Source organism: Amblyomma mixtum, chromosome 2, assembly GCF_055824585.1.
Source record: "Amblyomma mixtum isolate Tamu chromosome 2, ASM5582458v1, whole genome shotgun sequence".
NCBI lineage: Eukaryota > Metazoa > Arthropoda > Arachnida > Ixodida > Ixodidae > Amblyomma > Amblyomma mixtum.
The window spans coordinates 101,206,934-101,219,614 of NC_143013.1; the positions used below are offsets into that span (position 1 = coordinate 101,206,934).

General features: G+C 46.4%; 1 protein-coding gene across 1 annotated transcript in view; it reads left to right on the plus strand.

The window, feature by feature from the left end:
• Window positions 1-12,681, plus strand: part of spg (dedicator of cytokinesis spg) — a 116,367-nt gene that overhangs the window by 15,596 nt on the left and 88,090 nt on the right. Inside the window, exons 6-10 of the mRNA XM_089572280.1 lie at window positions 810-1,216; window positions 2,539-2,611; window positions 3,972-4,029; window positions 7,809-7,941; window positions 10,139-10,224. Coding sequence (XP_089428406.1) covers window positions 810-1,216; window positions 2,539-2,611; window positions 3,972-4,029; window positions 7,809-7,941; window positions 10,139-10,224 — 757 coding nt within the window. The remainder of the gene's footprint in view (window positions 1-809; window positions 1,217-2,538; window positions 2,612-3,971; window positions 4,030-7,808; window positions 7,942-10,138; window positions 10,225-12,681) is intronic.

Below are 12,681 nucleotides of genomic sequence, written 5' to 3' on the forward strand. Positions count from 1 at the left end.
TTTTACCCACCCATTAAATGACTTCATGCGATCGGCGCAACACAGCCTGAGAGTTTAGTTCAGCGTGCTACTGTGGTTTGGTACCGAGCTTTGTGAGCCGTATCTGTTATGATGTGGCACCTGCTGGTATGCACCAACAGTCATGGGACAGCTCATTATGGTGTGTCGTGCTATCTGTAGGTTGAAAATTGCTTTTGAGGCAAGGAAAAAGCGCAGTAACTGTCTGGCTTCTCGGTGGACACCCAACTGCACCCTGAAGAGGGAATGAAGATAGTGCTGCATGCGTTGTGTGATCTCAGTGTCCACCTGCTCCCCAAGAGCTTCGTTTCACCTGCTCTGACCTCTTCTTTCATCAGTGTGGCCAACTTATGTGCACCTAATTCAAGCATTCAGATGTGCAGAGTAGTCGGCATGGTCTCCGAGCTGGGAGTGCGCTCGGATGCATGCGTGCTGTGCCCCAGGAACTTCTTTTCGCCTGTTCTGACCCCCTCCTTCTTCCTTTATATTCGGATTGGTTCCATTTTCTCCATGCCCTTCTCCTTTGACCTTTTCACCTCATCCTCTTACAGAAGACGCCAACGCCACTAGCTCTGCTGGATGGGCGCTTAGCGCCTGTTTGTAAAGTAGGCAGGTCGAGCGAGCACCCGTTCTAACTGCTGTGCTAAGCATTGCTCCTGCTTGCAAGAGTAGCTGTGTTCCATGATAACTCGGATGCTTGGGATAGCTAGCAAGCACACTTAAGCATAACTCTGCTCTAGTTGGGAGCTTATACGGTAACTATGGTTGGGGCAACGCTCCTTGTGTTTCAGGAGCGTGACACAGAGCGGTTCATGGCACTGCGGCAGGCCATGCGCGATCTGGTGGAGTGGCGGCGGCAGCTGCTGTCGGCAACCCTGACTCAGGACCAGGAGCGGGCACTCTGCCTCCGCGCCGCTGCCCGCATCGATGGCGGCAACCGGCTGCTGGGCCTGGCCAAGGTGCCTCGCACAGAGGGGGGCGCAGTCGCCGACCCAGACCACCTGGGACCTGTGGAATTGTTTAGGGTGCACGCTTCATCCTCCTCGGGCACCACTGCAGATGAGATCGAGTCACCACCCCCGGCGGCGACGCCAACCCGTGCTGGCCCTCACCTGCGGCTGTCTCTGCGCCACGCGTGCGCGAGCAACCTGGAGCTACACTTTGCTCTCTACGATGCCCAGGCGGGACAGTTTTTCAGGTGGGACCACAGTTCCAAATGTTGATCATCACAGGCTTGCAGGTACTTTGGACGTCTGCTAAATGTCCACAACCACGGGCTTGCTGGTACTTATGAACGTCTGCCGAATGTCCATAACCACAGGCTTGCTGGTACTTATGAACATCTGTGAAATGTCTATAACTGCAGGGTTGCTGGTACTTATGGATGTCTGCTAAATGTCCATTACAGCATGCTTGCTGGTATTCATGGACATCTGCCAAATGTCCATAAACGCAGTCTTGCTGGTACTTATGAACGTCTGCCAAATGTCATAAGCGCAGGGTTGCTGGTACTTATGGACGTCTGCCAAATGTCTATAACTGTAGTTTTGCTGGTACTTATGGACGTCTGCCAAATGTCGATAACCGCATTCTTGCTGGTACTTATGATCATCTGCTAAATGTCCATAACCCGCCGCGGTGGCTCAGTGGTTACGGCGCTTGGCTGCTGACCCGAAAGACGTGGGTTCGATCCCGGCCGCGGCGGCTGAATTTCTTGAAGGCGAAATTCTAGAGGCCCGTGTGCTGTGCGATGTCAGTGCACGTTAAAGAACCCCAGGTGGTTGAAATTTCTGGAGCCCTTCACTACGGCGTCTCTCATAGCCTCAGTCGCTTTGGGGCAATAAACGCCAATAAACCAATAAACCAACAAATAAATGTCCATAACGCATGCTTGCTGGTACTTTGGATGTCTGCCAAATGTCCATAACTGCAGTCTTGCTGGTACTTATGGACGTCTGCCAAATATCCATAACTTCAGGCTTTCTGTTATTTGTGGATGTGATGCAAAAATATGCATGAGGGAAAGCCCTGCTACCCATTGCTCTATGTTAAGACGTTTTGATGGACTGATTTGCTTGGATACGTCGGAAGCATCATGAGGCAACCTGCCTAAATGTCTTAGCTCAGTTTATTTCTTGTTCATCGGGCCTTCCTGTGTGGTATCTTACTGACCCTGTTTATGTGACTTCTCTCACAGCTTAAGGAACTTGCATTGCTTGGCACTTTGGTCAGCTCTGTGCATCATCTTGCATTCTTTGGTCTTCACTCTGTGTCTGATAGTGCTGTACGCTTGACGACTGTATGTTAGTTTCACAGAAACTGAGTTGCTTGCAGCCACTTACATGCTTGTGGCCTCTGGAGATAACTTTTTGCATCTGTAGAGTCCCAGTTTTTGCCACAAGCGTGTACAGGGCACATGACTCTTGTGAAGATGTGCACTTGCTTGTGATGGCTGCTGTAGCTGGTATGCTGTGTTGGTTGTCCGGTTGTGAAAGCTGCAGTGCTGTCCTCCTTCTGCAGTGAAAACTTCCTGGTCAAGAGCACCAAGTGTGGCCAGTCAAGTTTCCTTGCCAGCCACGCTGCCGTTTTTATGGTAAACCAATCTCTCTGTTTATGCTCATTGCTCAGTTATGCCACCTAATGAATCCTGGAAAAACATGGCAGCACATTGATTGATCCAGCACGCTTGCATATCCTCATCTGGATGTGTAGCTTCCACGAGACACCTTGTGGATCTATTTCAGACTTTGGGGTATTTGCAAAGTGTAGATTTAGCGTTCAGGTTAACACATCTGAAGAAAAATGCGCAGAAATTTTGGACCTCCTGAAATTTGTACTTGTTATCCCTGCACTGATGTACTGTTTTGTGCATTGTTCCCACAGGCAAATACCGTATATACTGGCGTAATTAACCCACTCGCATAATGACCCCACCCCCTTCACTTTTTTCGTTGAGAAAAGAAACCATTGGCTTTTCGTAGCCTTGGTTTTCACATCGGTTGCAGTGCAGATCTTGGCAGCGCCAAAATGCTGCACACTGTTGACGTTCCTCTCATGTCAGTTCGTGTGTATTGTCATGAAACTTTTCTAATTTCGTAACTCAGCACAAGCTAACAGATAGCTGGCCTAGCGAGATCGTTATACCACGGTCAACCGCCGCTACACGTTCGTTACATGGAGGTCTCAAATACACGGGCTTCAATGGGGGCGGCATTGAGGAATTAAAAACTTCGTCGTATCTAGGAATTCGCTATATATGGAGGTCCGTTACATCTAGGTTTAGCTGTAGTTTTATATTTAAGTCATTCACAAGGGGCCTCATCCTAAAGCTCACAAGTTGCTTCTTTGTTGTGGCCCTACGGCCTCACCAGACTAGTGTATGGGTGTGTGAGGGGGCTTAGAAACAAGGGGAGTAGAGGATAGCACTCGTTTTTTGTTAAGAGGGCTCTCTTACAAATGTCTACGCCCCGATAGCAGTGGCAGCGATCCTGAAGTCCTCTCTTTTGTGCTTGCAATCATGTTGACGCTTCCTTTTCGGCACCTTCTGCTGCATGCTTGTGGGAACTAGATCATGGTAGGTGAGCTTGCTGTCCATTAGATACTGGTTTGTTGGACGACAGCATCATCTTCATCATCATCATCGGCCTGACTACACCCACTGCAGGGCAAAGGCCCTCTCCCATGTCTCTCCAATTAACCCTGTCCTTCGCCAGTTGCGGCCGCCGTATCCCCGCAAACTTCTTAATCTCATCCTCCCACCTGACTTTCTGCCATCCCCTGCTACGCTTGCCTTCTCCTCTTGGAATCCCCTCCGTTACCCTTGAGGACCAGCGGTTACCTTGCCTTCCAATTATATGCCCTGCCCAAGCCCATTTGTTGGTCTTGTAGCATGTGTAAGCCTGTCCTCTTCCTTGTTGTGTGAAGCAGTGGTGCTGACTGATATTTTCGCGCAGGACGTGTGTCGGCCGGAAGGGCAGCACCTACACCTGGTTGTGCGGGTCATCCGGACAGGTGGGTGCGCATCAGTGGACCTGCCTTTTGCACTGACCTTGTCTCATGGCAAATGGCTGCGTGTTCTCACCTTGCACATGTGTTTGAGCTCACTTGGGGTGGGTGATGGTGTGTTAGGAGTGTGTGAAGGCGAAACTGTCTGATGTAAAGACCTTTTTGGGGGCAGTGCCACTGTAGGGCATTTGCGAGGATAAACACAGGAGTGGGCTACGTGCACTTGGTGCGTGATATCGTGGGCAAGGGCAGATGGGACAGAAGTTTAGTGAAATACAGTCAACTCCCGTTAATTCGAAGTTCGCAGGGACTGCAAAGAACTCTGAACTGAACGAACTTCCATTTAAGCACAAAACACTAAAACAGCATCTTTATTAGTCGCGAAGTCAAGTTTCTTAACTCTTTCATTACCACGGGAAAAAGGACCGGGAGAAAGGACCGTTTTTATATGTCTCAGACAAAGATTTTTTCTAGAAAAAGTGTAGTAGATAGAAGTATACAAAATGCATGACAGTGATTGAGATAGAATGCGCTTGCTAAGCAAATTTATTTGAACCCAAATTCTGGTTTGAAATGTTGTGAAAAAAATCAATCAACAACAAAAGTAAAAAAGAACAAAATTTTTGTGTTTTATATGACAATAACTTTTAAAACACTTTTGATAAAAAATTCTAGAGAATTGCTAAACAATTCAAATTCTTTCTATTTCATGGCATTAAAATATTAAAATTATAACTTGAATAGTCTTTGAGATGAAATTTTTTTCTTTATGCTTCTTGAAAAGGCTCATTTGAGAGTGCCCTTGATATGATTTTTACACTCCAAGAAAAGAAAATTGGAAGTGTAATGTTATGTGGCAAACGAAAGCTTGGTAAGCGTGGTTTGAAAAAATACGAATTGGAACTTTTTTAATTTGCGAAAAAATTGGGAAAAAAAATATAAAAAGGCAACAAAGTATAGCTGCGATATAGCGATATATAGTTTGCGATAAGTATAGCTGCGATATAGCTGCGGAATCGAAATCCGATGTTACAACATCGTCGGCCGAGTCACTGCTGCTCGGAGCATCTTGAAAATCAGCTGCAGAGGCAGAAGAATCACTTGCAGCGGAACTCTTCCGAGTGTGCGAAGTGCCCGAGCTCAACGCCATCCTCACCGCATGTTATGTCGCAATAAACCACTGCTCCAAGGTCACTTCCAAAATGCACGACTTGAGGGGAAATAATGAACTAGGCCGAAAATGGAACTAACTGTCTGAACAACAAACCAGATGTGCCCACACAAGTGGACGGGAAAAAGAAATCGAAATGAACAGGCCAATGTTCCAGGGTTGGTTTGCGCAGTTACAGCGTCTGAACCAAAATCCGACAATGCAACATCGTCACCAGAGCGACTGCTACTCGTAGCATAAAAAATTGGGGTGGTTTAGCTTTGGTTAAAACTGGTTGGTTGTGAAAGGAATAGAAGCAGTAGAGCAACTAGATTCAGATACAGACTCTTCATCGGTGACTTCCATGGTGAGACTCCTCGAGGAGCGCGGCACGACCAGCTTCTCCTGGCTGCGGTGGAGAGAGCAAGCTGATGTCACGTGTTGCCATAGCAACGGAGAGGATGACGTCACATTATCTGTTAGGCGCGGCGGCGGCTCCTCGATGAGCAGGGGGGTCTACGGACCACGTGGCGAGCGGTTAGACCTGGCGTAGTATTGCTTTCGGAACAAAAATATTCGCAGTCGATGCAGTAGAATTGCGCTCCGCAAGGCTTTTCCGAGCGCACGCCGCCCGCACGCCCGACACCATGCTCAGAGCGTCCTTGCCGTACCCTCCGCTTCAAGGGCATTTCAAAAATTCGCGTGTCATGGGGAAATTGCAGTCTACACCCAGAAACCGGAACTGTAGTCCCTGAAGAACAAATTAGATGGTGCCACATTACTGTCACAGCTATAATGAGGAGCTTTGGTTCGCACAAACAGACTGGGAGCTGGAAACTGAACGCACAGGACAGCGTTCCGGGCTCTCATTGCGCAGTTTGAGCTTCGAAACAATACCTGACGATACAGCATCGTTGTCAGGGTCCATGCTAATTGATGCATCAAAAATATGTGGTGCAAATGCAGCAGAATTGCATGCAATGAGGTTTTTTTGAGCGAGCGTCATTTCCGATTTTGACGGCTTGCTCGGAGCACCCAACGCCGCACCCCCAACTTCAAACGCATCTCAAAAATTGCCGCTTTTTGGCAAAAATATTAACTAAGCAGGAAATTTAAGTTCAATGTGTGAACATCAAACCAAATGACTCAGCAAGTCTGTAGTGGCTGCGGTCGAGTTGCCGTAGCGCTTCGAATTTTTCAATCACCGGAGATCGAAGCACAGTGGTGGGGTAACGAAGGAGTTAATGAAGTGCTTTGTCAATCATCATTTGTGCTTCGGGTCCGGCAAGCGTCCAGCGCTAATTCATGGCTATGTTCATGATGACTGCCATTCTTTATCCCAGAGAAACGAACTGCGCACTGGGACGCAAGTTCAACATCTCGGAGCGGGTGATACAGGTGTGGCAGTTGCAGCGAGGCAAAATTTTCAGCTGTTCCACGTGATTTCACAGTTGTTGTTAAGTGCGGGATGTCACTAGACGATGACATGCTGTGGTTGTTTTCGAAGTGGGGGATTTCACTGGACGATGATGTTAGAATGACGTGCTGTGGGAAGGCAACAGCGATGATGATGGCGCAAGTGTTGCTGAGTAGTCCAGTGGCTAATACATTTTCGTTTTGGAATGTGCCCACTGCAGCCGATAGCGGTTGACGACAAGTGGCAGCGGCCAGATAACACTATCGCATTCTACTCTTAAAGACGAAGCTCGAGCAACTTTTAAGTTTTTTTTTTCTGACATATGATATGGGGATGTCGACTCACATTCGAGTCGACTTACAATCGTGCAAATACAGTAGTAATAACGAGACCAGAACTGCAAATTCGGGCTGAAAAATTGCTTGGATCCGCATGTAATACAAGGTGGAAATTTCACGTGCTTAAAATCTCTAAAAAACCTTTTGTTACGTCCAGGTTCTTGCGGTACTGTTTGTCATCTTTGTCACCAAAAGTTTAAGCCAAAATGCTGGGCCAGTCTCTAGACATAGCTGCGACGAAGGTGAGCTACGGAGCTGCTGTGAGCAAACAAGCCGCCCTATAGAGGGGATGATAAAGCAGCTTTATTTGAATTGACAGCCTTCTTTAGGCTGGAGAGCACCGTTTCCCCCATAACCTAATGGAGAATTTCTTTTATTGACATGAGGTGTCATGCTACAGCCACTACTTTTGTAATGCAAATTATGATCATGACAATCCTTGCTCTGCATACAGTGGGAACAATTGAATAAAAACAAAGTTTGTGATAGAGATGTGTGCAATTGACATCAGTCTCGTCTTACTGGTTAGAAAGCCATTCTTTGAATAACTGCTGTGGTGGCTCAGTGGTTATGGCATTCGGCTGCTGATGTGAAAGACATGGGGCAATCTCGGTCCGAGCAACCGCATTTTGATAGAGGCGAAATTGTAGAGGCCCGTGTACTGTGCAGTGTCGGTGCACGTTAAAGAACCCCAGGTGGTCCAAATTATCTGGAGCTCTCCACTATGGCGCACCTCGTAGCCGAAGTCGGTTTGGGACGATAAACCCCATAAACCTCATAGCTCTTTACTGTTAATAAGATATGCTGCCAGGCATCTCGGCTCATTGTTGCCTCAGGTGAGAGCTCAGCTCCGTCACTTTAAGCTTTCGCTAACATCCAGGCCGACTGATGGGTGACAAGGGAGCAGGGGACCAGGAGAACTACCGGCGCCCCCTGGCGTGTGGTGTGCTCGACCTTGGGAGCTTGCCCTGGGACAAAGGGGGCGAGACTGAGCATGCAGTACGCCTCCTTACGTAAGTACTCTTTATTTTTTTTTTTTTCGCCTTATGCAAGCATGGCTGCATGCATGAGCTGCTTCATCGTAGCCCACAGTGTTGCTGTATGCAAAAACTGATTAAGAGGGGACGCGGCTATCAGCAAAAATTTTTATTTTGTGTCGTGTTTACAAGAAATTTTTTTAGCATATTGGAAATAATTTTACGGCCACTCTCGCAAAATTTCACTGTTATATCTCCAGAAAATTGTCTTCCAATATATATTTTTACTCTGAATTTTGTGAAAAGGCTGCGAAGTTTCGAAAATGTGCCAGATATACATGGTTCAACATCCATTGCATTCCTACTCATGTACTCCAGGTCAAGACATTCTTAGAAATTTTTTTTTTGCAAGGCAGAAATTTTGGTTTTGAATTTTTTCACGCCACAGTGTTCATCAAGATATCTTGAGAGAGAAGAAAATTTCATACAAATAATTAAAATTCAGAAATTTCTAAAAACCAAGAGTGTCTTGAGAAGCCCTGCTCCTTTACTGATATTTGGCATCGCAGTCTTGCAGTTTTTAACCTTTTATTTCGAAGAAAAGTGCCATGCTTCAGTTCTTGTCATGTATTGCAGCAGAGCATCACTGTGTGGCAGTCTGCGCACTTGCTTGCGGCACCTCTAGGAGCGGCAGTGCAAAACAGGGGATGCAATTGAACTCTCATCGATACTAGTACAGCAGTTAGTGCTTCAAGATTCTCAAAGGTGCAACTTTTCTTGCATTGCATACATGCAATGCTTGCCATGTGTCAGTCTTTCGAGCTCATAATTTGGCTCAAGTCAGTTAGCTGAAATACTACCTGTTTGATGTGTTTTTCTTTGATGAAGTTTCACTGTGGTCATATTAACACCTAAACATGGTATAATGCAGGGAACAAACTGGGTTTAATGAGATCCTACTTGAAATCAAGAGGAAGAAATGGGCAGGGCATAAAATGCGAAGGCAAGATAACTGATGGTCCTTAAAGGTGCACTGAAGAGGAATCTGAACTCGTCTTTTTGCCGCGGGAACTCGATCTACACATTCCCAGCATTCTTAGAAACTTTGATTTATTGCCCTGTGTGGCCGATTTCCCTAATTAAATCGAATTAACGTCCGGCTCCCGCCTTTTTTTTTTAATTCTCCTCGTACGGTGGGCGGAGTCAACCAACGCGTGGAGTGCATTTCACCCAGTTTCGTGGTGGCTTGCCGCTCTGCCATCGGCGGAGTAATACGTAGTAATCCGTAGAAGCAAATAGTCCGCACGTATTTTTATTTCTGCGGGCTTATTTTGCGGCTATATTATCTGCGAATGAAACTTTTTATTCATGGAAGCCTAAAAAACAAAATAAAGCGAAAGCAAAGCCTCCACGGAGCTGGCTGAAAGGCACTTCACGCGTTGGTCGACTCCGCCCACCGTATGGGGAGAATTAAAAAAATAAAGGCGGGAGCCGGACATTAAATCGATTTAATTAGGGAAATTGGCCACAGAGGGCAATAAGTCGCAGTTTTTACGAATGCTAGGGACGTGTAGATTGAGTTCCCGCGGCAAAAAGACAAGTTCAGAATCCTCTTCAGTGCACCTTTAAGGATAGCGGACTGGACTCCAAACAAAGGCAAGTGAGATGGGCGGATGAGATTAAGACGTTTGTGGGGATAGGGTGGCGGCAGCCACTGCAGGACAGGGTTAATTGGCGAGATATAGAAAATGCCTTTGTCCTGCAGTGGGCATGATCATCAGGCTGATGATGATGGTATAATGACCGAAGATCCAGGGTGGGAAAGGAAGGGGAAGACTTTGGGGGTGATGAGGCAGGACACATGAGAAGTGGAAGAAGATTGCTTTAACAATAGAATTAATATTAGAGGAGAAATCATTTACACTCATCATCAGTACACTCATTTACAATCATCAGGAAGGATGAAACATTTACACTTCTGAACTATGTGAATTTCTGATGGCCAAATTCCAGGGGCCTAGAACTTTCACTTGTTGTCTCAGTGGTCAGTGCGGTCGGTTAGTATCTGTTCATCATCTGCAAGGATATGCTACATGATTATCATTTGGCTGCTGGACGTTTGTTACTTAGACTTCTATGGTTGGTATGCAACAGTGTTTGTGCTTTCTTTCCTCAGTTGCCCCTCCCACTTCCTTTGATGCCAATGTGGCTGCTATCTGTGTTCTTTGTGCAGGTGCAGTGAGGCTGACTTCTACCAAATGCATGAGCTGATTCTCCGCAAGGTGGGCCACAAGCTGGCACCACTGCAGCCCAGCCTGGGTGAGCGTGGCCTCTGTGTTTGTAATGGGGAGGTGGATACTGTATGTGGTGAGCAGACTACAAGGCCCTGAAAGGGTAGAGACTCCAAAGAAATTTCTCTTGCATGTTTTTTTCTTTTAGAATACCTTGTACAACAACTCCGAACACCAGTTACATTCGTTCATGCAATCATCATCATCATCATGTCTACGCCCACTGCAGGGCAAAGGCGTCTTCTCCCATGTCTCTCCAATTAACCCTGTCCTTTGCCAGTTGCGGCCACCGTATTCCCGCAAACTTCTTCATCTCATCCACCCACCTAACTTTCTGCTGCCCTCTTCCTATGCAATAGGCTTTGTTTAAATATTTTCCTCCGGTATAGTTTTGATTTCCATTCCAGCTGTCAAACGTTTTCTGGTCTGTGAGAGCACGGGTAAAGTTCAGGTCACGGAGCTGTGCAAAAACTGCACTACAGTGGAACCTTGTTGATACGTTTTTAAAGGGACCATGCAAAGAATTAAAAGACGCTTGTAAATGTTAGAAGTGATGCTCAGAAGCATTGACACCAAGTATGAGTCTTCGGAACTGAGCCGGCAATTTATTATGAATTTTTAAAAATCGTGTTTTTTAAAATTCGCGGGCCGTTCGGTGTCTTCGTAGGGAGCCATTTTGGAACCAAAATCAGGAAAACAGACGTCACTAGTCCCATGACGTCGGCAGGCCACCACACGCTGTCATTCGCTCGAGCCGCGGCAGCTACGACGTCACGGGCACACTTCCGGTAGCGGTGAAAATCGTCTGCTCGAGCCGCCGCGCGACCCCCTCGGGCAAGCGCAAGCCAGCTAGGCATTGCCTTCGCGCATATGTTTTCAATTTACCTCTGCTGCCTCTTTCTGTCGCGAGTTCGGGAGCCAAGAAAGCGCCGAGACCGGAGAGACGCTGCCGACGCACGCTGCTCCTCGGGAGTGCAACAACCGGAAGTCGTAAACCGAACGTCAGCGAATGACGTCTTCATGGGCGGTGCCCAGTCCCGGAGCTGTTTTGTTTATTTTTTATGGTGCTCCGCGCGTACGAGTTGAGGGGGGAGAGGAGGAGCGTGATTTTTAATCGTCTATAACTTCGTTGTTATTGATGCTAGCTCAAAAATTCTTGCGCTGGGATGACGAGTGATGGATTGCCTATCTTTACGTAATCTAAATAAATTCATTTCATAGTCCCTTTAAGAAAATGCAGGATCAGAAACGTATTATCCAGGGAAACGTACTATCTAAACCACCTGATTTTGAGAAATGGACCTGTTGTGTGAGGTAGAAAAGCGTTTTTGACAATTCCACTTCATTAAAAATCTGTTATCATTTCTTGGCTTAAGGGCTGAATGGCTCCCTTTCTAGTGATTGCACAGCTTAGCCCACATTTCAATTGTCCTTAGTGCAGAACAAACTTTACTACACATCCAAGCCATCGACAGCAAGTACAGAAGTAGCCAGCATTGCTTCCTTGTTTTTCGATGCTTTGCTGCTTTGCACTAATTAACTGAAGGGAAGCTGCCGTGGTGGCTGCACTGTTGCAGCATTCTTGCTCTTCATGCTGCGTTTCCTAGACCCGGTCCGCTGATATGCAAGTGCATCATTGTAGTTGTCAGATGCTCCATCACCTTGCTTTAGGCATTGTGAAAAAACCACTGCGTTTGTCCTCTTTATTTTTTTCGGGTGCTTCGCCCTTTGCACCTGGTTAATGAAAAGAAGTCACTATGGCAGGTGACCGCCCTTGCATTCTGTTCACTTCGTGTGCTGCCTCAAGGTTAGGTTGGCGCATTCGTAAGCTTACACTTGGCGGTTGGTCATTGAGTGTATTATGCGATCAGGATTTGCTAAAACTTTGAATGAAACAGCTAGGAAATCGGGCAATTGCGAAGCATATCAACGAGAAGAAAAATGCTGTAAGTCTCTTGGACATTTTGTATTGCCCACTATTTTGAGCGTATAAACCAGGAAGTTGTATGAGGCGATAACAGCATCAACACGCTTCTGCTATATAACAGTGGTTTGTCCACTCATTGTCATTCCGGCTCCTCAGGCTAGGTAGTGCAAGAGTTGGAACAAACTTAAATGAGTAGGCAGCAGTGATGTTAAAGTTTTTGTGTTCTTCACGCTACATCAACACCACATGCATGACATCACAGGCACAGTTTAGCTGTTGAAAATGAAACTACACGGGTGAGGAAATGCAATTACAAATTATCGCACGTGAGCCCAGTTTACACAGTGATCCAAGTTTACCAATGACTAATGTATCTTTCTATGAGAAATGCATGTAACAATAATTTGGTTTATCCACCTATTAACAGCTACACAAGAAGCTTTTTTTTTCTTTATTGTTGTCTGGTTGCCTTCAAGTGTGCAGTTTTTCCTGCTGTGTACTGATCTTGCGTAACTTTATTTGGGCATCTCTTTTGCACAATGCTTGCTCTCAGAGAAA